The following is a 24,207-nucleotide window of genomic DNA, read 5'->3' on the forward strand; positions in this document are numbered from 1 at the left end:
CGGCCACGCAGGATGCGCTTTGGCAAGGCACGGCGGGGGGGGGGGGAAGGGGGGAGAAGTGTGCTCACTACCAAGTCGGTGTGACCCGGTTACTCGGCTGGGCTAAACCCACGCTCGGTGTTTAAAAAAGAATGATCACATTTGGCTGAAGTGAAAGAGAAGCTTTGGACATCATGGGTACCTTATGGAATGGTTCCAGCTCATACCTTCTTGCGCTCACCGGTAAATTCATACTCAGCACAGAAAACGGCGTCTTCTCCTTCCCTACAACTGCACGGCTCCTCTTACTGCTTTTTATTCTCTGCAAGCTGCGTTGGGCAAAGCTGCCATCCTCTGGCTAACACCCGAACGGGTGCCCTCCTGTCCTGCCCCCGGCGTGTCGCCTCCTGCCCCGCTGCCTCTTTGGGTGACATCCAGGCTGCCGAAAGCACAGAGGTCAAAGGGCAAGACCGCCGCTCGCGCACGGCCCTGCTTTATTACGTTCACAGCATATTGAAAGCATCTCGTGCGTTAGACGGATGCTCCTGGGGCCAGAGGTAGGCATTCAGGCGCCGTAATGCACATCCAACCCCCGTTAAGAAGAGCTGGAGCATCTGCGTGCGGTGAGAAAGACAGCTCTGCGTTTATAATTCATATTAGGTTTTAATCCAAATTCCTCTCTTCTTTGTAAATTATATTTAGTTGGGCCGAGTCGTTTCGAAAAATTGTCTTCAGCGTGGATGGAAAAATGGGTTGTGGTCGTACGGGCGCAGCTGTAGGGTTCCTCTACGAAAACCTTTCACACTGAAAGACAGGACTTCATACCCAAAATTTCAGCCCGTGGAGGCATTGCTTATGTTTATAGATTTTAAGCCTGGAGCAGAATAAGGGTAAATGTTTTAAAACTATCCGAGTGTTTTACAAAGCTAAATCTCCCCTCTACCCCCCCCCCCAAAACAAACAAAAAAAACCCAAAACCAAAAAACAATTTATACTCCCAAATTATCCCCATCTAAGCGGGCCCTGGATTCTGTCCAAGCGCCGCATCTCCCGCAGCCCCAGCCCCGCGCTGGATTTCAAACCGACGCAGTGACTCGCTCGGGCAGATTCATCTCCCTTCATTTGAGCTGACTGAAGGCGAAGCATCTCGTGGGAGTGAGCTGCCCCGTCTCCCTCCTTTCCCAGCGGAGACAGAGGCATCTCCCAAAGGTGACTCGACCCGTCTGTTCTGGGAACGAGACCTGTACGCTCCAACCTCTTATCCGAATAAACCCTTAACAGAAAAGTGCACGTGTGTGTGTGTACAGCATCCAGCACAATGGACCGATTGGGACCTTCATCCCTCAGGGAATAAAAATAGCCAGTAATATTAAAACTGCGGGTTTTCACAGATTGCAATCAGGGCTCAGAACACACGCACGCTTAATTTCCTGCTTTCAGTTCACTATCAGGCTTTATGCTTAGGCTGTGGAGTTCGTTCACGTTTCTTTTTCCCCAGGATAGGATTTTTTTTCCTTTAACGACAATACGTTCAGCCATGAAAAATGAGATTGAAAAAGATTAGTAGGAAGCTGAAGGATTCATCTGAGATTGGCAAAGATTAATGTGTGTCTTATTCTTATCTGTTCTCTTTTTCTTTTCCCTTCTTCTCTTAGCTACCTAGACAGCTTAGATCGAATCGGAGCTGCAGACTACCAGCCCACGGAGCAGGACATCCTCCGAACCAGGGTCAAAACAACTGGCATTGTAGAAACCCACTTCACATTCAAAAATCTCCACTTCAGGTTAGTCTAAAACTGCACCTACAGGTAAATTTTCAGGGCGTCTCTTTGCAACAGAGTTTTCCCCACAGCTCCCAAAGGAGAAATTGTTAAATTGCCGGTTAAAGCACGGATGGCTCCCGCTGCAGAGGATGTGGTGTTTTGGGGGGTCGGCAATACGAAATGTTTGGCAACATTGTCTTGAAAATCACTGCCTTTAAGATAGGAGCTCAGGGTATCTCCTTCTGACCCAAACAACAGCGCTTTGTTGGGAGGTATAATATGAGATCAGCCCCGAGTCTGATCCAACCTCACAAGTGTAGAAGTATTTGGCCAAATCTTTTCTCTAAAATGGGTCTGTGACACGTGGTTAATGCTGTATATCGACCCTCACGGTGCCAACCACTGGAGAGGAGAGACCATAAAGACAGAAGGCTGCGCACGCGGTATTCAGAGCATCTAAAACTCAAGAGCGCGTGGTCTCCGCCTCCCTTTGCAGACCCTTTGGGACTCAGCACGCTGCTGAGGCTCTCCCACAAGTCCCCACATCCCTGGCTGACCTGCTTCTCCCGGTCCTCCTCGACTCCAGGCTCTGGAGAAGCCCCAGCCAGTGGTTAAAGACCTGTTGCTTTGTGTTTGGAGCCTTCCCAGGGACCACGTGGTCAGAAAATGCCACGACTGCTAAAGTTTCTTCCTAATTAAGAAAAAGCGGCCGATGATGGCGTGTCTCCTGTGCCGTAGGCTCTTTGATGTCGGGGGCCAGCGGTCAGAACGCAAGAAGTGGATTCACTGCTTTGAGGATGTCACAGCGATCATTTTCTGCGTCGCGCTGAGCGGCTACGACCAGGTGCTCCATGAAGACGAAACCACGGTGAGTCTAAACGGGTCTTGGAGGCCCCGACACTTCTTTACGGGATACCGCGTAGCCAGCAACTGCTCAGAGATCGCCGAACGCTCACCGGGGGTGCGACAGTAATGTGCTTTTGTCGGTGGTTCCCCCTTGACTCTGAAATCCCGGGGAGATTTGTCCTCCTCCGCGCTCTTCAAAATCAAGTCCTGCGTGCCCAGGTAACGCTTTCGTGCACCGGTAAAGTCGCAGCGGTTTATTTCTCCTTTCTAGCTGAGCCGGGTGTTTTCAAAATGTGGGAGCGGGACCCTATATCCAGAAAGAGGAGACAGAGCCAGGCGGGCTTTTAAAACAAAGGTCGGGGAAGCGGTCGTGCCGTGGTGCGGAGGCGCGGGACAGCCGCGCACGCCCGGGGCAGGCCGGGCCTGGGAGTATAACCTGTTTCTTCAAGCTACGGGAATTCATTTTCCTGAGCGAGACTGGAACTGTTTGATTCCTCAGGTAATTTGCTCCGGGAGAGTATTTTATGACTTCCCACTGTGACATTAGGCTCAAAATACCATCTGGAAATAAAGCGAGCGAGGGAGCTGTGCGCTCCCCGGCATTAGAGTGCAATTAATACAAGTGAATGAAATACACAGAAAGGACACGAGAAGACTCGTTACTGTCTTCTGGCCGTTCGGTCAGTGGGTTGGGGGCGCGTGCTCCTGGGACTAACGACCACTGCGGCAAGCACCGGGTCGTATTTGTCTACCGAAAAGGAGTCGGAGGCCATACTCAGACGTCGGTGATGATTTCAGCTGTGCCCAGTCCGGGGCGGCGTGAAGGGCTCTCTGAGGCTCTTTATCCTCCTGCTGGTAGAGACGTCGGGCCTGAGGAGAGCTGCTGCTGAGGAAGGAACGGAGGGAGAGATCACTGTTAGGTATCGGTCGCCTCTTCCCAAAACGACTCGGGGTGGGGGGGGGTGGGGGGATGCTGCGGTTTCTGAGCCCGGTCTATGAGCTTTGGCGCACTGTTTGACAAAGTCAGCCGGTTGGTTAGGTCGTGTTGATGCCAGAATTCGGGGTGATATTAACATCACAGCTCTGTCCCTCCAGACTGACCGAGACACCCTCTCGTGTCCGCTTATTTATAATCCCCAGCTGTCACCTCCCCCTGCCCCTGGCCCTGCTACGCTCGAGGATGCTCAGTCCTGTAGGATTTGCTGGGAAGGCACCAGAAGCTCCTGAGGTGATGTGAAAAAACCCAGCTCTGCGGCCGGGCGGGGGAAACGCACCCAGGAGGTAAAGACGAGGACGCAGGGAGAGGGCAGACCCCCAGGGCAGGGAGCGAAGCGGTGAGCTGAGCAGAGAGCGGAGCGCTCTGTAGGTACAAAACTTGGGCTGCGACACCCAAAAGGGTGAAGCCTTTAATCCGGGTCGCCTTCGGGCGCCAGCCTACACCAGCCACAGCCTGCGATTGGGAGCCACGGGGCGCAAAATGAAAGGGCTTGAAGGCCAATGCCATTTTTTAAATGTCAGCCGTTAACTCAGCTCCTCTGAGCTGGAGGTTACAGCGTCTCTCCCGGGGATGCTGAGCTCTGCCAGGGACCGTCCATCACCCGGTACCGCCCCGGTGACGAGCAGGGTGCCGGCTCAGCCTCCGCTGCCGAGAACAGCGTTTGCGCGGCTCCGACTTTGCAAACGGGAAAAAAACGACGGCCTCGGGTCTCGTCTGCCCCATTATACCCCCGGCACAAACGGCAGGTGGAAAAACCCGGCGCCCAAGGACTCAGTCCTCTCCCGGCTCAACCCCTAAGCTTTCGGTCCCCTCCCTGCTGCCGTGGTGCCTCTCCAAAAACCCAGCAGTAAAAGCAGCATCTCCTCAGTCAGCTGATTTGCCGTCTGTCTGCAGCCGTCACATCTGCTGGCTTTAATGACGTAAATCGGCTTTTATTGCCTCTCGCTTAGAAAACACAAAGAGGAGGCAGCTGAGAGAGCGAGCTGGATGCTGCTCCTCCATCTTCGTTTTCTGTAGAGATGCTTACTACGGCCCAGGCACTTCCAGCTCTATGAAGCTGCTGGAGGTTTTTGGGGAGGGCAGGGGGCTGTACAGATGTCTCTGTGAGCATGAAAAGACTTGGCGAGCTTTCATCGCTGGCGTGGAGCCACGAGAGGGAAAGAGCATCTCAGGTGTACCCCCCCCCCCCCCCCATCCACCCCACTCCGATAAAAAAAAGCCAACCCCAAATCTGGAAGGGAGCGTGGCTTTTCCCCGTGCGCTCGGCGCCCCGTTGACAATAACAGCAGGGTTTCACGGGGCGGGGGGTGGGGGTGGGGGGGGGGTGTTTGCGCTTCTCTCGGTCAAACTCAGATAAAGTCAGCCTCGCAGGGGCTTGTTAAGCTCGGCTAACGGGAGGGCGGTGGGGCCAGTGTAGTTGTAGGGTCGGTTTGTCTCGCTGAAGAAAAAAACCTCAGAAACAACAGTTTTACTGCGAATCCTTTCAAAGGAGACCGAGCGAAGAGCTGGTTAAACGCGGCTGGGTGAAACACCCCCTGACCTCTCCCTGCCCTTAAAATCAAAGCGCACCTCTGCACTCGTCAAGTTATTTTGTGGTTTATTGCGCTCTTTGTTTTAAAAGACCGAGCACCCATCCTCCCGCGGCAGCTAAAAGAGGGCTGTTGTGTGCAAAGCCATCGCTCCCTGAGAGCAGGTAGTCTTTTATAAGGGATGTATTTTCTCTTTAATTCCCTACCCCAAAGAGCATTTCGGGGTAGGACATCTGCCTTGGCCGAGTCCGTGGCGAGGAGCTGCGGGGCTCTCCGCCGTGTTTGCGCACGGTGGGAATGTCTGGCTTTAACTGACCGAACAACTCGGTGGATTACGTTTGTGCGTAATGAGGCTATTTTGTCTCGTTTGTGACTTTTCTTCTATGTTTCATAAGCTGAGGTTACGGGAGGAAAAGCCTGAGGTGTATAATCTGGGAGGGGAGAGGGACAGCAGTCATATTAGTCAGTAAAACCGGAGAAGATGATTAACAAAGGCCGATTTGCGTCGTTCCTCCTAAATGGAATTCCTGATGGCATTCGAAAAAAGGGCAGCAACGTCATGGGACCTACCACGGGAACCGAGCCTATGCTTCTGGGGTTTTTCCTCGCAAATTCAAAGGAGTCCTGGCAAGAGAGGGAGATGTTCAACGCCGCACGTTGCTGCCCCCGAAACTGAGATGTTTAAGTCATCCATATCTAGCCAAGACGTGCAAGTATTGTTCGTGTCCCCTTTGCTGAGCATGGGATGGGTTGAAGGCGCTGTGCTGGTGACCCATGGCGCGCGTTAGTGTTGGCCGGTTGATTCCTCTTTCATTGCATGAGCTGGTTAGCGTGCTCTCTCTCTGCTCTCATTGGGCAAGGAAAATTGGATCGCGGCGCTCAGAAATTGCCTTCGGAGTGACAAAGCAAGTGGAAGTGGCTCGGGCATCTTAGGAAATGTGAGCAGGAGGGGGAATATGGAGTTCCTGTGCTTCGGATAACCGTCAGTGAGTTTACAGTTGGCATGACAGTTAGCACTTAATCCCCAAGGAAAACAAAAAAGATTGAGTCAACTGTATGTTGCAGAAATAACCGGGTCTCCTCTCGTGCTCCGGTGAAAAAAAAGATGGGGTTTATGAGCGCGTTTCTGCCTTGACCGCAGCATCCTTTTCTCCCTCACGCTCAGCAGAAAGCTCTTTGCCCTTCACATCAGCGATGGGAACACGGGTGCGCAATGCCATCTGAACTGGGCTGTAAGCGAGGCTGTCTCATGTGCTGCGCAGGAGAAGTTTTAGTTTGTGTGGGCCGGCGGTTATTCCTCTGTGACGTGGCTGGGGGGCTGCTGCTTTCCGTGTCGGGCTAGAAAGGATTTGTGGGCACAAGAGGTTAAAATACCGTATTTTGAAGTAGGAAGCGACATTAAGAAGCCGATGTTTCATAGGAAGTGACATTAAGAAGCCCATCCCTTAATGACCATCCCCATCCTCGCGTCTCAGCCGAGGTCCGCCTGAGCTGGTGGAGGTCTCCCGCAAACATCTCTTAAACTAACAGTTTGGGAAGGTAAAGGGAGGCAGCGAGGCATTCCTGATGCTAACCGGCACCGGGAGGGCTAGCATCCATGCCTGGGCTCCCGGGAGCCATCCTGGGATGGGGCAGCGTTTCCCATACGGCACCGGGAGCATCTGTAGCTGCTCACCGGGATACTGCTCCGCACCTTTGCCACGCGCGGAAGGCGGTTCCTTGTTTTTGAGTAATGCCGCCTTCTCTTCTGTGATGGGGAAGGAAACGGCGGATTTTAAGACGCGGGTAAATAAGGAGGAGTGGGCAGAGCGGTGGTTACATTTACTCAGCTAACCGGTGGAGCTGGGGGAAAAATGGACACGTGGAGACGAGAAAGCCTTAGGAAGCGTCGAAACTCGTTTCTGGAGTTTGAAAGGAATGGAAGATTTTTATTGTAACTCTCATTTTCTGCGGGGATGTATTGGCTTGTGCTGTGTGTATATTCTGGTTATGACTGGACGTTAAGAGTCGCTCTTTCTTGGGAAAACACTCTCATTTCCTAACAGGTATTAACACAAATTAAGGGAACCACGTAAGCGAAGCAGAAGGATTTCTGTAGGATCCTTACGTAGTCATGTTACTGTAGGCAAGTCAGCTTCACCTAACCGCCAAGCCCAGCTCAGCAGAAGTCCTCAGCTTCTATTTTTTGGCCAAACCCGATGTCACGCCCGGTGCTCCCGTGCCCCGAGGCGCGGTTGCCCACCGCTGCTCCCGGCCGGGGCTGCGTGGCGCGGTACGGGGCTGGCGAGGTGCGGCGTGGTAAGTACGGTGACCTCCAGGCTGACGGTGCTGCGGATGAGCTCTTGGTTTAACCCACCAGCGGCGTTCGTGTGTTTCTCCGTGCTTTTATTTTCAATCAGCAAGGGTGATAAAAATGTCGTTAAAAATGTTCGGTGGGGGACCCTGCTTAAAACAACGGTTAATTAATTATGTTTGCTTTCTGTTCCCCTGACCGCCCTCCGCTTTCTTCTCTCCTCCCAAGGGATTTGGGTAGCCGAGGATCTCCTGTACAAAACCTTTGCAGGTTTCTACACGGTTACAATTTTGGCACCGCAAGGAGCAAAGAGGAGCTTTCCTCTGGGGCTCCCACACCAAGCCAGTACAAACTGGGTTAGCAAAAACCGGCACACAGGCACGGGATGATCCAGATAAGCGAACGTCTTGCGGCTGAGACCCAATAAGTAAATGCATTTTTATATGTATAAACGTATACATGTGCATACATGTATATATGTACACGCTTGCGTCTTCCCCGTGTGTCGGTACAGCGCACGGTGGGGAGACGCTCGGTCACGTCAAGGCTGGTAGCAAAGCGTTGCGGTACACGGTACAGCAAATTACGCGTGTCCTGTTCCACTCCGGGTCGGATCGGATGTTTCCTTCATCCACAGGGCCGCTTTTATCTAAATAAAACATTCAGCGGCAGCTAAAGGATGTCAATGAAAAGGAAAGCGTTAATCAATAAAGTGCTGGGCTCAATTAAGCTGCCGGCGCGGGCGTGAAACGGAGCGGGAGAGGGGTGAAAGCGCCCGGCTGTCTCCTGCACCTCTCCGAATTTCCAAATCCGGGGGCGGAGGGGGGATGACCCACACTGCACCCCCTCCAAAAACCCCCCTGCGGCGGCGAGACCGTGCAGCCCTGTTCTCTCTGGCGTCTCTGCGGCGGTCGCTGTAACCAGTCTCGTATGTGCCGTAGCGGGTTTGGGGAGTGCTGTCCCGAGGAGATGCCGCTGGGAAAAGCCGAGGAGCCGGTCCGGTCTGTACCATGCTTTGCCTTTGATAACCCCCTGACTCTTGGGTGTGCTTCGTCCTCACCGCGCCTGCTCTCTCCGCTGCCCGGCTCCCGGCTGAGAGACGGCCACGCGACCGGCGGGCGCGCTCCGGCGTCGGCCTCGCGCGCCGACCATCGCCAGCCTCGGCACCTTCACAGCTTTTCCTCGGCCGACTGACCTTATCTAGCCAAACAAAGGCCAAAAAATGAGCATTTGAGAGACCAACCAAATTTGGCAGGTATGAAGCTTCTCTTGAACCGAGAAAAAAAAAAAAAAAAAAAAAAGAAAAAAAAAAAAGAAAAAAGCGAGTTGAGAGTTGAAAGCAGCAGGGAACATGACACTTGGTTGACTTTGCCGTGAGCTCTTCCCACCACCGTAAAACCGTGTGGCGGATTTTGCAACTCTCTAACTGGTCTGTTGTGGTTTTTTTTTTCATTCCTCTTCTCTCTCTCCTTTCCCGTGGCGTTTTTTTGCATGCCCTGTAACCAAACTCCTCGCTGTGCGTGCATTTGAACGTATGGCTCTTCTGCCGGCGAGTAGCTAATGTTCTTCTAGAGGCATGAGCTAACATCGGTGGTAGCTGCCTGACTTCTAGTCTGGTTGGTCTTAGATGCCTTTCGTTACGTTTTTCCTTTTTCAACTAGTTCCTCTTCCTTTTTCACTTTTTTTTCCTCTCTGCCAGACACTTTCTGTTGAGCCATTTTCCAAGAGAACTAAAAAAAAAAATAAATAAAAAAAAAAAAATTAAAAAAATTAAAAGCCCAACAACGGGCAACACCACTAAACAAAATAACAAAACCAGGCAAAGGTCACGGCAAGGTCATTTCCAAAATTATGTCACCTTGATGTCTGCTTCCAACTCTAGATTAATTCAAGGATCTACCGGTCCTTGGTTAATGTATCCAACCAGTTGTGTGCCACACACGCTCGAGAAAGTAAAAATAATAATTAAAAAAAAAAAAATTTTTAAAAATTAATGAAAACATTTTAGAAAATCTGCATGAGCTGCACCGACACGTAAATCTGATCAAAGGGCAAAAGTACCTCCCCATCCATGCATGGTGCATGACGATTTCTATGAGCTGGGATCCTGTAAAGTATATGCGATGCAAAGTCAAAACAGCTCTGTACAGCTAAATGCCCTTAAGTTACTAACTGTATGTCAAATGTCATGGGGACTGCATCTGTGTATGTATACGTTCAGCTGTATGTATACATGAATTTTTATTACGTATATCGTAGCTTTTCATTTTTTTTGTGTGTTTGCCTCCTTAATTTAGTTGTTTTAGATCTCCCTACGTGTTGAACATCCCCAGGTCGCCGTCTTTGGCCTGACGCAATCTCTCCTTTCTGTTGCAGAACCGCATGCACGAATCGCTGAAGCTTTTCGACAGCATCTGCAACAACAAGTGGTTCACGGATACGTCCATCATCCTCTTTCTAAACAAGAAGGACATATTTGAGGAGAAAATTAAGAAATCCCCACTGACTCTCTGCTTTCCTGAGTACACAGGTAACGAGAAAGCCGGCGGTACAGGGATGCGTAGCAAAGGGATCCCGGAGCGTTTCCCGTCCAGGCTGGTACGGTGGTGTATCGCAGGCAGTGAGGCTAAAGACGCGCAGCGAGAGCTCCCGTTCTCTTCCCTGCGGGTTTGATTTCAATAGATGCCGTAGGGTCGCCCCCGCCGTGGTTAGGGGTCCGCTTAAAGCGCCAGCATGACTTAAACCCAAGTTCTTTGCCCGCAACGGGCCACCACCGCTAAGCGGGGTGTTTGAGCTCTGCCCCGTGATGCCGAGCCAACACCCGCGGGTGTGGGGCTGGCAGCACCCTCCCAAACCCGTGCCCGGGCTCCCAGCGTCGCTCAGGAACGTGGACCTTCCTGCAGGTCTCACGGAAAGACGCAGCGAGCTCAACCGTCAGGAACGGGTGATGGCTCTCAGGGAGAGCAGCGCAGAGGTTTTCTTAGGGCTGTCCTCTGTTGGAGCCCAGCTTCGCTGTTCCGTAACCCATCACGTTCCCCTGTGACGGACCTGGCTGAGCACGACGAGGGTCCCTCTGCGGTTCCCGGCCACTAGCCCGCTGCCAGGCACCAAGGGGCCGCGGGATCAGCCCTCCAGCGCGCGGGCAGCAGGTCCCACAGCTGGGCTGCTTCAGCTCGGGCTGTGAATTTTTCTCACCTTAGTTGAGGAGGTCCATCCCCACTTTCACTGTCAGGCCGGCTGACATCAAGCATCTGGACACAGAAAGACTTCTAAATGCAGATAAAAAGTAAGGCGCTTGATTTTCTGGCTACCCGCACCTCTTGACCGAGAGAGAAGAGCCATAGCAAGCCGTGCCCTGAGCTCGGCTGGGGAGAAGGAGGTCTCAGCGACACTTGGGAGACTGTAACGGGGCAGCGTGCGAGAAGCCCTGGCTCCTGCTGGCTGCCTGGCGTCTGACCTGCTCATGCTGAGGATCCATCACCCATGCAAAGGCTGCAGCTGCACCCCGCCGCTCCCCGCTGCATCTCACCGGCTTCCGCAAACCCTCATTACCATTCCGAGACAGCATAAAAATAAACTTTTATCGTCATGCATTATTTAAGCTCGCCGGAGACATCCAGATGAATCAAGCCGACAGACAGAGAAGCAGATCTCTTTGTCAGGAAGCGTAGTTGTGAACCGGGAGTACCGAGAGTGTCGCATTTCTGGGGAGGCCAACAAATTATTAACCAGTGCTTCCTATCTCCGAGCACTTGGTTTTTCCCTGTGAATAGACAAAAGGGATCCATCGGCGCTGCTTTGGGCTGAATGGTCCGTGACCACGGAGCTGAACGACTCCGTCTGAATTCAGAGGAACATCTGCAGGCTTCCTCTCCGGGGAAGGTTTGGGTGTTTGTCACCACCAACACATTTCAGCCGTCGACTCAACTGTTTGGTCCAGACAGACGTATTCCTGACATGTTTGGCCAAAAGGATCTAATAATGGAAATTTCACAGTCTTTACAGTTGGACGCTCTCAATGGTGCCAAGCCCAAATTTTTCTGGTTGCGGGTTAGACTGCTGCTTGCCGCCTTTCGGATGGCTCGGAGAGCAGCTCATCGCCATCCTCTTTATAGTAGCGCCTCCATATACCGTAAGACCCTGGTGAAGGGTCTGGAGGACAAACCTTATGAGGAACGACTGAGGGATCTGGGGTTGTTTAGCCTGGAGAAGAGGAGGCTGAGGGGAGACCTTATCACCCTCTACAACTACCTGAAAGGAGGTTTTAGAGAGATGGGAGCTGACCTCTTCTCCCTGGCGACAAGTGATAGGACAAGAGGAAACGGGTTCAAGTTATGTCAGGGCAGGTTTAGATTGGATATTAGGAAGCATTTTTTCACTGAAAGGGTTATTAAACATTGGAATAGGCTGCCCAGAGAGGTGGTGGATTCACCATCCCTGGAGGTGTTTAAGAAAAGGGTAGATGAGGTGCTTAGGGACATGGTTTAGAAGTGGTGGTGTTTTTATCAGGGTAGGTTAATGGTTGGACTTGATGATCTTAAAGGTCCCTTCCAACCTCACTGATTCTATGATTCTATGATTTTTATCTTTTTCCCGTGAAGCAAACCTGCGCCTCTCACTCCTCTCTGATGGCGTTCTCTGGACCTGCTTTTGTGGGTCAGCGCTGAAGTCTCCCAGTAACCCCCTTCTGAACTAATATCCCTACACATCCCCGATGGCAGACAGACTAGAACAAGAAGGGATGTCGGTTTAGATACAGCTTTCCCTTCCCGAGCTCTCCCGGCCTGAGAGCGGAGTTCCATGGGGGAGGCCGACCCTCGCGCACACGTAGCGAAGCGCTCAGCTGACTGTGGAAGACAAACACAACTTGTTTCTGGAGCGCCTCAGCCCCAGGTGAACCAAACCGCTCCCTCCCCGTATCTCAGAAGCCCCCAAAGATGCTCTAAATTCCTTCGAGGTGCTGTGCTGGAAGCTGGGAGTTGTCACAACGCCGGGGGCTTCTTTTCTCTCTCGTGCCATCGGAGAGGGCTCAAGTCCGAAGGCTGAAAGTTCTTCCGCTGATCCGACAGGGGTCAGTGCCATTAAAAGTTGGAAGTTAGCTTGCGCTGACCTTGAGCCAGACTTCAGAGCCAAGGAAGGGCTCGAGCTTGCTCGCCCCTGCGTTGCTGGCCACGGCTCAGAGGGTGAAGCCCTCGTGGCCTTGTGAAAAAGCGGCGTTCTTAGAAAGTTGCCCTGAAGTTAAGAAGAATTATTTGATGAAAGCCTGTAAATCGATCAAGCGGGCTTTCAACGTGACGAGTCGGTTCCACAAAATGCTTTTAATAAAATGAAGTTCCTGATGTCCATTAGTTCTGCTGACAGGGAATTATTAGAAGACTGTGTCCGCAAATTTGCTTGCTGTATGCCGGAGCGCTGGCTGCTTCCATCCCCTTAATTCACTCATGCTTTTAACTAATCCACAATACTTAGCGAAGCAGCAGCAGAATCCGGGGCGTGTTTTAAACCACGCTGGCATCAGCGATTCCCTGCTCTCCCAGAAGGGACCCAGCGTCTGAGTCCTCGTGCCATTGAACAACCGCCTTCCCTTTCACCAGATACCCTCCTGGTGGCGGCACAGCGCCTGGATCCTCTTCCCAAACTCTTTCCACGGGGCTTCATGCAAGAACCTGCTGCCAGCCAACATTTCGCTTGTCTTACTTCGAGCGTGTTCTCAAGTCTTGGCGAGCTTGTGCCCTCAACTAGCGACGCACGTAGACGTGAGCGCAAGTCATTTCCCGCAGCGGCTGCCTTCAGCCACAGCGAATCTCAAGCCCCAGTAAGCTGCTCTCTGGCAGATAACGTTCCCCGGATAACGTTTTGGTTTTTTGTTTGTTTTTTTTTTTTTTAACACAAAACCCGACAGTTAGTAAGGTTGGGTGCAGACACCTCTATACATCCAGACAAGAAACTCCTCGTGGCGCGAATTTAGCCACGGCTCTAGCAGAGGGGGCTGTGATCCTAATTTCTCAAAAAGAGGGACATTTTATATTAGCTTTTTTTTTTTTTTTTTTTTTTTTTGTATTTTGAGAAAACCCCGCTTTGCTCCGTAACAGAGGCTGGAGCTTCTCACATCCTTTTCTCTTAGTGATTCAGGGAAAGGAGGGCACGGATACCAATCCTGCCTCAATTCGTGGGTGTTTTATCTCCTCTTTTCCATCAAAAGCTGAAACTTTAATCAAAATGTCTAAAAAAAAAAGGAAAAAAGCTGCGCCTTTGCACCGGGTCGAGCTTTTACTGTGTTCCTGGCAGGTTTTTTTTTATCTTTTCTGTCAGCATTATGTGGAATTTCTTCTGGTTTCCCCATCATAGCCTGCTTAACGCTCGGTTCCCTCATCCGTTTCATCTCCGTAGATTATAAACAGCAACTCAGAATAAAAACACGGCTGAGCTGACAGCCGGAGAGCATCTCCTCCCTTGCAGCAGTCGTGGCTGGTAATAGTGCCCGTCCCCGCAGTGGAGATGGGGCCGTCCGGGTTGCAGCAGCCCCGTCCGAGCTCCCCATGTCCCTACAACGGGGCGCTTGCAGGCGCCCTACGGATTTGGGGTTACGGGATGGCTTTAACCCACTCTTTTTCCTTTCGTCTCGGCTCTCTTATAGGCCCCAACTCTTTCACGGAGGCGGTGGCTTACATCCAAGCTCAGTACGAGAGCAAGAACAAGTCCCCCAACAAGGAGATCTACACGCACATCACCTGCGCCACTGACACCAACAACATCCAGTTCGTCTTCGACGCCGTCACGGATGTCATCATCGCCAACAACCTGCGGGGATGCGGACTCTACTAAAGCCCTCTCCCACCCCTCCTCTCCTCTCGCCCGCCGGGAGCATCCTCCGGTCCCGCGGACAGGTCCCCTCTCTTTCGTTTTTTTCCTCCTCAGAAGACGCATGAGGAAGAAATCCGTAAATCCCTCCTCCCGCCCCAGAAAACTTTGCAGCAAGTTCTGCTCTCCCCAGCCCCGTTTTAGTTTATTTTGGTTTATTTTTGGTTCATTCCCTTGCTGCCTCGTTCTACTCCTCCGTTCCAATTCACAGCGCTGCAGAGGGAGCTAACGCGTTTCCCACAAAGTGCATTTCAGCTGCCAAAAGACAAAAATACGTCAGTTTTAAAAAGAGAAAAAAAATCAAAGCCTTAACATACTGGTCAGCAACAGTGTAGTTTGGAACCGAAACTTTTTTTTTTTTCCCCCTTGAAACTAAGGGATATTTTTAATTCTCCTGGTTATTTATCTTTTTTTTTAAAAAAAAAACACTATTCCTTTGGGAAGTGCTAGATACAACATGATTGTTTTGAGGGTACCTTACGGCTCCAGTTCCTACCCCCAAAGCCGGAGGGGTCGGTGTTGAACGCAGCCGCCGCAGCTCGAATTTGTATATTCTCCTTTTTTCCAGAACAGCTATTTGAACGAGCAAAACAGCCGTATCGAGTTCTGCTGGTGTCTGAGTAAGAGGGACACACTAAGCCTTGGTCTGAAAGCATTCGTTACCGGTAACAGTTTTGCCTCGAATTCTTTCAAAATTAATGTTAGAATAAGTCTAGCGGTTTCAGGAAGGCGTTTCTGAGGTGCTTCGCTGGATGCCGCGGAGCTGCTGGCCTTGGACCCCTGGAGTATAGGTAGCACGGATGCCCCGGGGACGGCGTCCCGGTGGGGACGTCCTGGTGAGGATGCCAGCCTGGGTACCCAGCCACCGGTCCCAAAGCACCTCGTGGTTTCAACGCAACCGATGCTCCTGCAAACACGCGGGCACCTCTTTCCAAACTTTGGCCCTAAAACGCTGGGGCGCACCAAAATAAATATTTAGCCCTGGTTTCCTGAAGGCGGGGTTTGACCGTCAAGGACCTGGGATGCGGAGAGGTGCTTTGGGAAACACCGCCGGGCTTGGGTGACCGCAGGGCGTGCAGGAGCCTCGCAGCTCCTCAGGGCGCCTCGGGCATCTAAGCACCCTCGAGGAGCCCGACCTCCCTCTCTGAGCCTCCTTGGCCGAGCAGAAGCAGGTAGCTGGCCTGTGTCATCTCCTGCCAGGAGACACGGCTCCAGATTTGGTGTCTGCAGTCAGCGCATCTCTTTACCAGTAGCTAAAGTGAGAAGGGATGGTTTATACTGGCCACGTCGTGGCAAGGGAGAGCTCGGGGAGATGATTTGAGCCAAGTGATGGAGTAGGACAGAAAAGCACGAGGAAGAGAGGGAACGGAGGAAGGAAGGGCAGGGGAAGAGGTGTGGAAAGGGCAAGGGTGGCACTCAGCACAGCAAAACCTGGGGGCGCAGAGGGGAGGACAGACGCGGCTGGGTTGGGGTGCACGTGGCCATCCGCCTGCCGTCACCAAGAGCTCTGGGTGCCGTTGGGGTGAAGGCAGAGGGGAGCGCGAGAGGTGGGGTGTCACCTCTGGGAGCAGGGAGGGACCCGTAGAAGTCCACCCTAAGAGCTTGTTTGGTGTGTGGGTGGGACGGCCACCCCCGAGGGGCCTCTCCAAAAAGTCTGTTGTCCTGGAAAGCCACAAGTTCAGCTGTCCTCTCTTGGGAGCCCCGGCTAGGGGTGTCTTTCAGGTCCCAGGAGGTCTGGGTTTGCTCCAGCGCCATGCCTGAGAGGGACAGTATCTCTTGTCTCTCTGCGCCCACCTAGGAGAGACGGCGCGAGAGCAGCCCAAAGCAGCACAGCCCAAAGGCACGGGGAGGCGGGGAAAGGAGCACGGCCGGTGGCATGGGACGGAGAGGACCGGCGGGGGAGGTTTAGTGGGAGGGCGGTTTGGGACAGAAGTTGCAGAAGGGAGAGGAGGCAGGTTGAGGCAGAAGGGAGGACGGGAAGAGGAGGGCACCTGGCAGGCAGAGGAGAGTCCCCATGGGAGGCTGCGCTCTGCCGGGACAGTGTTTGTGGGACGTCCGTGACAAAACCCCAGCCAGGAGCGCCGCCGGGCGAACAGGGGAGGTCTGCGGAGGAGAACAAGGCGGCTCTCGCCCATCTAACCAGCTCACAGCCCGGCTGGGCTGGCAGCTGCCTCCGTAACCCCTTAGGCAGCGTTAAATTCTAAATCCGTATTTAGTACTGCCCGGTGAGGACCCACTGCTGCTCTGCCGGACACTGACAGCAATAACGCCTGCCCTGCTCTGGCCCAAGGGACTACCCGCCTTTCTCTTCACCGTCTCGGCCTTAAAATACCTCCGGCGGCATCAGCTCCCAGGAAGAGCTGGCCGGCCACCAAAGCCAGGAGCCCCTCTCTGCTCCTCACACCACGTCCCACCCGCAGGTCTACGTTTTCCCGGGTCCCAACCCCTCTCCCAGCTCCACGGGATGCCGGCACGCTCTGCTCTACACCCCTAAACCAAAGGAACGCCGACCACAGGGCCTCTGCGTTTAATTGCGCTTGGTTTGGCTTAGGATTTTCCGAGTCAACGGGAGGGATTGTCAAAGAAAGGATTTTCAGTGGGAAGCGCCTGCCCGGCTCGCTGGTTCCTTGGAAGGCACCGGCCGCGTGCCCCGACCCTGGAAAGGTTTCTGTGCCTGTTGAGCTCTAGTCCCTGGAGACTAAAGCCAAGGGGACGACGGCAAAACGCAGCCTCTTTGGTTTTGCAGGAAGAGGAGGGCAGTGCATAAATAGGCGAGGTGAAAACGAAACGTGCAGGACTCGCATCCAGCCCGTCACCCCAAGCCACGCTTTCTGCTTGCGTACCCTCTGCTCATCTCAGAGGTCGTTTTCACTCCAGGTGAAAGCTGGGCTGCACTCTGAGGTCGTTGAATTAGTCCAGTCCCTCGCTTCGCTTTTCGAGACGGGGCACGATGGCAACGGGACGGTGCTTCTGCCACGGAGCGGGCAGGGAATTAGCTGGCGGGACGCAGAGGGACGGGGATGCTCCTGGAGCTCGTCCCATGCGGGTGACCAAGTCCCACCAGTAACACCTAGCGTTCGAGTGGGCGTTGAGTGTCAAAGTGAGGGCTGAAAACCTGAATGTTGGCTACATTTGGTACGTAAAGTGTACGTAACAACGAGACGCAGAGTTGGGTGCAGTGGTGGTGCTCATGGCTTGCGCTGGCGGCGAGGCGGGTCTTGGCTAGGCGGGTTCGGAAGGATTTGATGGGCAGCGCTAGAAGTTTGGAGGCTGTCTGTTCCCGCCCCTTGCTGTGGGCGACGTTTTATCTGAGCAAATAAGTGACAGAAGCAGTGAAGTAAGTAACAGTGGAGGCAGCACCAAGCCAAGGCTTCGGGAGTTCCCAGCAGAAAGCCCGTGGGAATATTTTGGTAAAGATAATTTAAATTAACTCAATCCCGAACTCCGCCGAATGCAGCCGAGTCACCGGTGCCGGCTCCATGCGCTTGGGATGGATTCAGGCAACCCGCGCCCGGCCGTGCCGGCTCGGGGGTCCGAACCCATCTGGTGCCCCGGCACGGTGGGGATAACGCTGGGGAGAAAAGGGAGAAAAAGAGAGGGAAACGTTGACACGCCGAGCCTTTGCTTGCATTTTCTTTGGCATGTTGAATGCCTAAAGCTTCGTTTCAGCTGCTGCTGCTGATGCCGTTCCCTCCCTCATACGCGCGTCGGGAGGATTCACTGACAAAGGCTGGAAGCGGCCGTCGGGAGATGAAATGCTTCCAGTGTTAAACGCTACTGTTTCTCCCGCTCGATGGCCGCCCGTAGATTTCTGTCTCCGGAACGCCGGCCAAAGCATTACTCACCGCTGGCGTTCTGCATCCTCCCAAGCCTTTTTCCGACAGATGTGCCTTCTGCAGGCAATCTTTTGCCCCGTGCTTTTCCTAAACGCCGGCAATCCTTGCGGCGCTTGCCTAGAAGGAAGACCTTGAAACGCACCGTCGGCTTTCGAAAGCCCTCTCCTTAATAGCCCCTTGTGCTCTGCGATGGCCGCGCTCCGAATCCAGACCCACAGAGGCCCCGACCTGTGTTGGATTTTGCAGCCTCCGTGGAGGCAGAGATGCAACAAAAATCCTACAGGGACGCAGGGGACATATTTTAAAAGCGCAGTGATTCACAGAATTGAAACGGCTACACCTGTACGCCCTGCCGCCCTTCAAAACTCACGCGGGAATTTGCGAAAGATGCCCGTTTTGGGAGGCGGGAGGTTTTTAATGACTCCGGTCACTTGTCCGGCAGCAGCATCCGAGGGGTGCGGTGTTGCAAGCGGCGTTAGTAACTCGCGATGAGCTTCAGACAGCGGCAAAAAGAAAGAAGGAAGCCCCCCCCCCCCCCCCCCTCCCCCTCCCCGGCTTGCTCCATCGGCAGCGAGAGGGTGGGGTGTGTGGAGCCGTCAGACCGAAAAAATGCAAATAGCTCCTTTATTTAAACAACAATTTCAATGAAATAGAGAAACGGGTGGAAGGAAAGCCTTTGGAATGAGCCCGTAGACAGGGCGGCGGGGTTAAGCTGCGGAGCGCCGTGCTCCTTGGGAGGGTGCAGTAACCGGGCTCGTTAGGAGAACTAGCAATAAACACGCCCTGGGAAAGCCACATACTTCAAAGGCCGTTTTGGTTTGGTTGGTTTGTTTTGGGTTTTGTTTTTTTCCTTTAGCAAAGAGAGTTCGCGCTCTTCGTTTTCACATAGGGCTGGAGGAGCCGGGACCGCTCGGCGAGGCCATCTGCTCCCTCCGTCTGCTGCCACCGGCCCGTCCCCGCCGCCCCTGCCCTCCCGCGGGGCCCCGGCCGGCTCTAGCGAGGGCTGGGACGGCTTCCCACCGCCGCCCGCCCGCAAATTCTTCCAACTAAACCTCTCTCAGGAGTTTTTGTTTGTTTTTTTTTTTTTACGAGAATTAGCTTCTTGCCTTCAGCCGGCTTTCCCGGTCCCTCCGCGGAGGGGAGAGCATCCTCAGGAGGCGGCTGCCGTGCCTCCTCGGTAGGTGGGATTTGGTTTTACAGGACACTTAAAAGTATTAACGAGAGGAATCTGTACTGTAATGTACATTAAAACGTATCCGGTGGTTTTAATCTGTTGTGGCACGAGCCCCGTGCTTGCCTGCGAGGGGAGAGGCTTTGTTCTCGGGCCAGGAATGCAGTCTCCGAGAGGGCAGGGTGGGACATGGGTGACGTCCTTTTGCCGGAACGTGCCGGTGTATCAGCGGCTGCTGCGCCATAACCCCGACACGGCGCGGGGTTCGGCAGACGTCGCCCACCGGGGGATTTGTGCCGTTGATGGCGGAAAAGGGACCAACCCCGCACTGTTGGCCTGTGCCATGTGTCCGAGTATTTCGTGGCCAAAAAAAAAAAAAAAAAAATAATCTGCTGGAGCCAGGGGGAGTTGTTGAGTTCCTGGGAACAAGGCTGACCGTTTGTCAAGTGGATTAGAGAAGCTTAGTCCTAGTGTGTTTGTGTCGTTGTCACGGGCCAGGTTTGTCTTCAGGCTTACGACCAAAAACTCCACAGCCATTTCCAAGGAGACTCAAACCGATGCGAGGCCGGACGCGTTGGAGGTGGGTAGAGATGACGCTGCTGAGCATCATCCCGCACCACCCAAACCCATCACACACCCGCATCCCCAGCGCACGCACGAGCAAGCAGAGACGTGGCGGTCCGGGTGGCACGAAGGAGCGGACCACGGTCTTGCCTCTACCTCCCCGGAGGACAGAGCAGACACAAACGCTCTCCCAAAGCGCCCCCGGACTTGGGTGGACGTTATCATTTCTGAGCTCCTGCAACGACAGGAGACAATTGATGCTGACAGGTGTAGGTACGCGACCTCTATAAGGCGTTACGCTGAGAACGTGGCTGCGGAGAGGAGCTGGTGCCGCCCTCAAACGCTGATGTGTTAATAAGAGCAGGAGGAGGGAAGCCGCCCGGCTGGCGCGCCGCGGTGGAAGGAGAGGTGAGGCAGCCGGGTTGGGGGATACAGGGCGCAAGCACCTCCATCTCCCAGAGCGGGCAGCTCGGTTTTTGGCAGGCGGCAGCCGCAGCAGGGATGGGAAGGAGAGAGGTGCGGAGGAGGCGGAGGGCTGGGATGGCCCCTGCCCCTTCGCCCGCCCCATGCCTCGGAGCAAACGTTGACCCTCCTGTAGCGCAGGCGAGGGGCTCCGGGTGTGCTCCGGGCGGGGAGAGGAGATCACAGCCGGTAACAACGCCGTTTTAAGCATTGCCTGAGCCTCACCAGCTTTTCCAGTGCTGGAGCAACCCGGCGGCACTGGGAAAGCAAACACAGTTGTTTATAAAGACCAGCCATCGCCCCGTTAAATAGCCCGGTCCCTAATTTAACGTCCTCAGCCCTATTTCCCCCATCACCACCACCACCGCCTCCCTTTCCCCCCTTCGGCTCGACAAGGGAACAGCGACCGTCACCCTGCCGCTGGGCTCCCCGCTCCCCGCCGCGCTTCTTCCCAAAGGATCGCCGGAGGCCGCCACGATTTTCCTTCCGCTGGTTTCCCGCTGAATCGTTTCTCCTGCATGTTTGATGGCCCAAACTGTATTAACTGTAATTTTGTACGAAGAGTGACTGTCCATTGGTTTAATAGAGCGTTAGTTATTGTAATAATTTATTGGCTGTCGGTAATGTATTTATTAGTTACAAACTGTTAATAAAGTGCCAGCTCTTTTCTAGCGTGAGAGGGTTTTTATTGTGTCTCCCTTGAGCGCGTCCAACCTCTCGAGCCCGTTATTTAACCTTACGGCTGCTCCACGCACACACGTGTGTGATAGCGCCCGCGGCGTCAGTCGCCTGCTACAGCCTCGCTCGCCTGGAAATCAGGAATTTGAAAACGATATAAGCAAAAGTTGCTCAACTTTACGTAAGTATGTGATGGGATTTTTTTTCTTCTGGTTTTAAAGAGAATAACTTCACCGTGCTTTGTGTTTGTTCCTTGGCTTCTTGAAATCAGACTCTTCCCCCTCCCAAACTCCCGTGTATCCATGTCCGGCCATCCATGCTTTCCCTCCGGCGCTCTCAGACCCCGCGCTGGCGTCCGTCTGTCCGCCTCCGGCTGCCCTTTCGGCACCAGTGATGCTCAGCGCAGGCAGCGGTGGGGCAGAGCATCCCTGCCGCCCCGTTGCTTCCTCCGGTACTTCGGTTGCAAATCCATGACCGGTAACGAGCTTTGCGTTTCTTTGCCGCCGTCTCTTGGCGCCCGCCTCGCCAGCGCAGCGGCAAAAGAGCCTTTTCTGGTTCAATTCAGCAAATTGTGCTTTTTTTCCCCCACCCCTACCCGCGGTGACACAGTACTTGGCGCATCTCCTCCGCCCTTTAGCATAACGCTTGGGCCACTTGGTTCTTTTATGTTTAAATCAAAGATCTTCCACTATTTGGGGCACGAAATAGAAGGAAAGGACTTGAAGAAACCAAGAGAAAATTTTCCGTAAACCTCAGCAAAGGTTATTCCTGTTGACTTCACCAATTTCCAGCGGTGTAACTTCAGCTGGACCCATCCTCGGACCCGTACCCCCACACGTCCCATCCTGCAGATCAGAATTACGGGCCAGCTCTGAGAAAAACTAATGGCCGAGAGCGAGAGGGTTTCTCTTTTGTGTATTTATATTGGGGATTTTTTAAAAATTCCCCTCTGCGACGTGCAGGCGTCCAGGGCTCAGGAGGCACCGGGGTTATTCTCCTCTCGCTTGGGATTTTCATTCCCCCAGGCACGGGCTTCGTTTCAGCAGCTCCGCCACCATCACCACCAGCCCTTTATTTAAATATAATACATTTCTGGGACCACAAGGGGGAAAAAAAAAAAGAAACCCAACAAAAAAAAAAAAACAATAAACAAACCCACCCAGATACTTCCCATGAAAATCTCAAGACCAGGCATTTTCGCAGCAGCCACGAGTCGAGAAGAGCCACTTCTTTTGGTGACGGTTTCTGTTTTCCCCGTGAATAAGACGGGTTGGGTTTTTTTCTTTATTTAAAAGATAAAGATGGAATGATCCCGAAGCTTTGGGAAGCGACTGCTTGGCATCCCTAGCTACTCTTTGTCAGGGAAGCGACAGTGCCATGTGAAAGCCTTTCAAGATGAAATCAGACATCTGCTAAATTTTGCATGCGAAGCTGCAGCTGAAGTGGAGCTAATAAAAATGACTCACTAATAAAACATTCATGGAAAACTCCAAAGGAAAAAAAAAAAAAAACCAACAAAAAAATAAAAATAAAAAAATGTGTAAATGGGTCATCACTTCATTAGGAAACACGTGCGTTCTCGCGAATCTTCGGCCACTCCAAAACTCCGCCGTGCTGCGCCCCTCCGGGGGAGGGAAAAAAAAAAAAAAAAAAAAACAAAAACCACAAACCAAAAAAAAACCCAAAAACCAAACAAACAAACAAAAATAAAACAAAAAAAAAAAAAAGGGGGGGGCTGTGAGAGGGGATGTTTGATACAGGAGGGTTTTCCCACCGGCTGCCGAACATCCTCGCCGCCTGGAGCATGTCTCCGCTGCTCTGAGCATCACGCTCGGTGGCTGTCCCCAAACAGCTGGCTGTCCCCAAACAGCTGGCTGTCCCCAAACAGCTGGCTGTCCCCAAACAGCTGGCTGTCCCCGTGCGAGGGGCAGCAGCCGGGGCAGAGCTGCAGAGAGGAGCGCGGTGGGGGCCGGGGGCGGCTTTGGACTTCACCGAGTTTGTGCGCCAGCAGCTCTGCAAAGCCGGAGGAGTCGGCCAGGTGGGTATCAGCGACGGGAAAGGCGCGGGGAGCGCCTCCCGAAGCCGCCGGCGGAGCAGCGGGGAACGGCGCTCTGGTTATTCCAAGAGCAAGTTAACGATGGAGAAGAATTTTGAGGGCTCCTGGAGAGCCGTACCCATCCTGTCCAGCGGCACCGGCAAGCGCAGGCGCCCGCCCGCACGGACACCCTACGGCCGCTCCAGTGAAGCGCTAAAACCCTCTGCCTGACGGTGCCCTGCGCCAGCTCATTCGGCGCAGGACCACCTCACCACCACCACCTCCTCCTCCTCCTCTTCCTCCTCCTGTCCTTCTCTCCGCTCCTTTCTGGTAACAGCCGGCGTAGCGTGGGAAAAAACAGCTTTATATGGCTTTGGTCCACGTGTAAAAGGATATATATTTATTTTTTTCTTTTAAATTACAATTTTTAGAGGTTTGCCTCTATTTATGCTCCTGCTAAAGCTCTCCCATGCTGGCAGCCCCCCCCATCCCCCCCCCCGGCAGAGCTGCGGGGGGACCTGGCAGAGGCACTGCTGCCGCCATCCCCCGTGCAGCGGCGCTGGGACTTCTCAGCAGCGCCGCCACCGCCGCCGCAGTCTTTCCAAAGATGGGCTGAAGATTTTTCCAGGGGCAGAAGGGCCCAGCTGGGACAGGACCTGCCCCAGACTCTGGCACCGGTCTTGCCGCAACGGCGCCGCTCGGCACAAGTATCCTTCCAGGCGGGTCCGTAGGTCCACCCCGAAACGGCCATAAACTCCCCCCATCCCAGTCCCCGTGCCCAGTGCATCCCGGCTGCTGGCTGGCGCTGCCTGTCCATCCCTTATTTCGGCTCTGCAGGGGATGCTTCAGGGGTGCCCGACCCCTGAAGAGACACAGGAGAGAGCAGAAAGCTGCAGCCGCCTTCCTCAACTCCTCCGTTTATGCAGGTGATGAGAAAATGAGGGTTTGGGGGTTTTTGGGGTTATTTTTTTTCTGCTTTACCTTGAAGCTTCGGGTGAGCGGCCGGCAGAGAGGATCAGCTGCATCCTCCAGCCTGGGAGGAGACCAACACCCCATCTCCTCCACCTTTGTAACCATCTCACATTTACCTCTGTCTCACTTCCAATATATATATATATTTTTTTTTTTGCTTTCTCAGCGTTTCATTTCAGAGAAAACGTTCTCCTCTCCTCTAACTCTCTCTTTCTCTTTGC

At 53.5% G+C, this 24,207-nt stretch overlaps 1 protein-coding gene across 2 annotated transcripts in view; it reads left to right on the forward strand.

Moving 5' to 3' along the window:
• Positions 1–24,207, forward strand: part of GNAO1 (G protein subunit alpha o1) — a gene marked incomplete at both ends in the record, with an annotated part of 149,412 nt that overhangs the window by 122,745 nt on the left and 2,460 nt on the right. The window contains 4 exons of one of the 2 annotated variants that reach the window (XM_082489257.1): positions 1,635–1,763; positions 2,481–2,610; positions 9,784–9,937; positions 14,045–14,232. In XM_082489257.1, the coding sequence (XP_082345383.1) occupies positions 1,635–1,763; positions 2,481–2,610; positions 9,784–9,937; positions 14,045–14,232 (601 nt within the window). Of the gene's footprint in view, positions 1–1,634; positions 1,764–2,480; positions 2,611–9,783; positions 9,938–14,044; positions 14,233–24,207 lie in introns of those variants that run through there. The other variant, XM_082489258.1, reaches the window with a different exon arrangement.

Source organism: Vanellus vanellus, assembly GCF_965231255.1.
Source record: "Vanellus vanellus genome assembly, chromosome: 12".
Classification (NCBI taxonomy): domain Eukaryota; kingdom Metazoa; phylum Chordata; class Aves; order Charadriiformes; family Charadriidae; genus Vanellus; species Vanellus vanellus.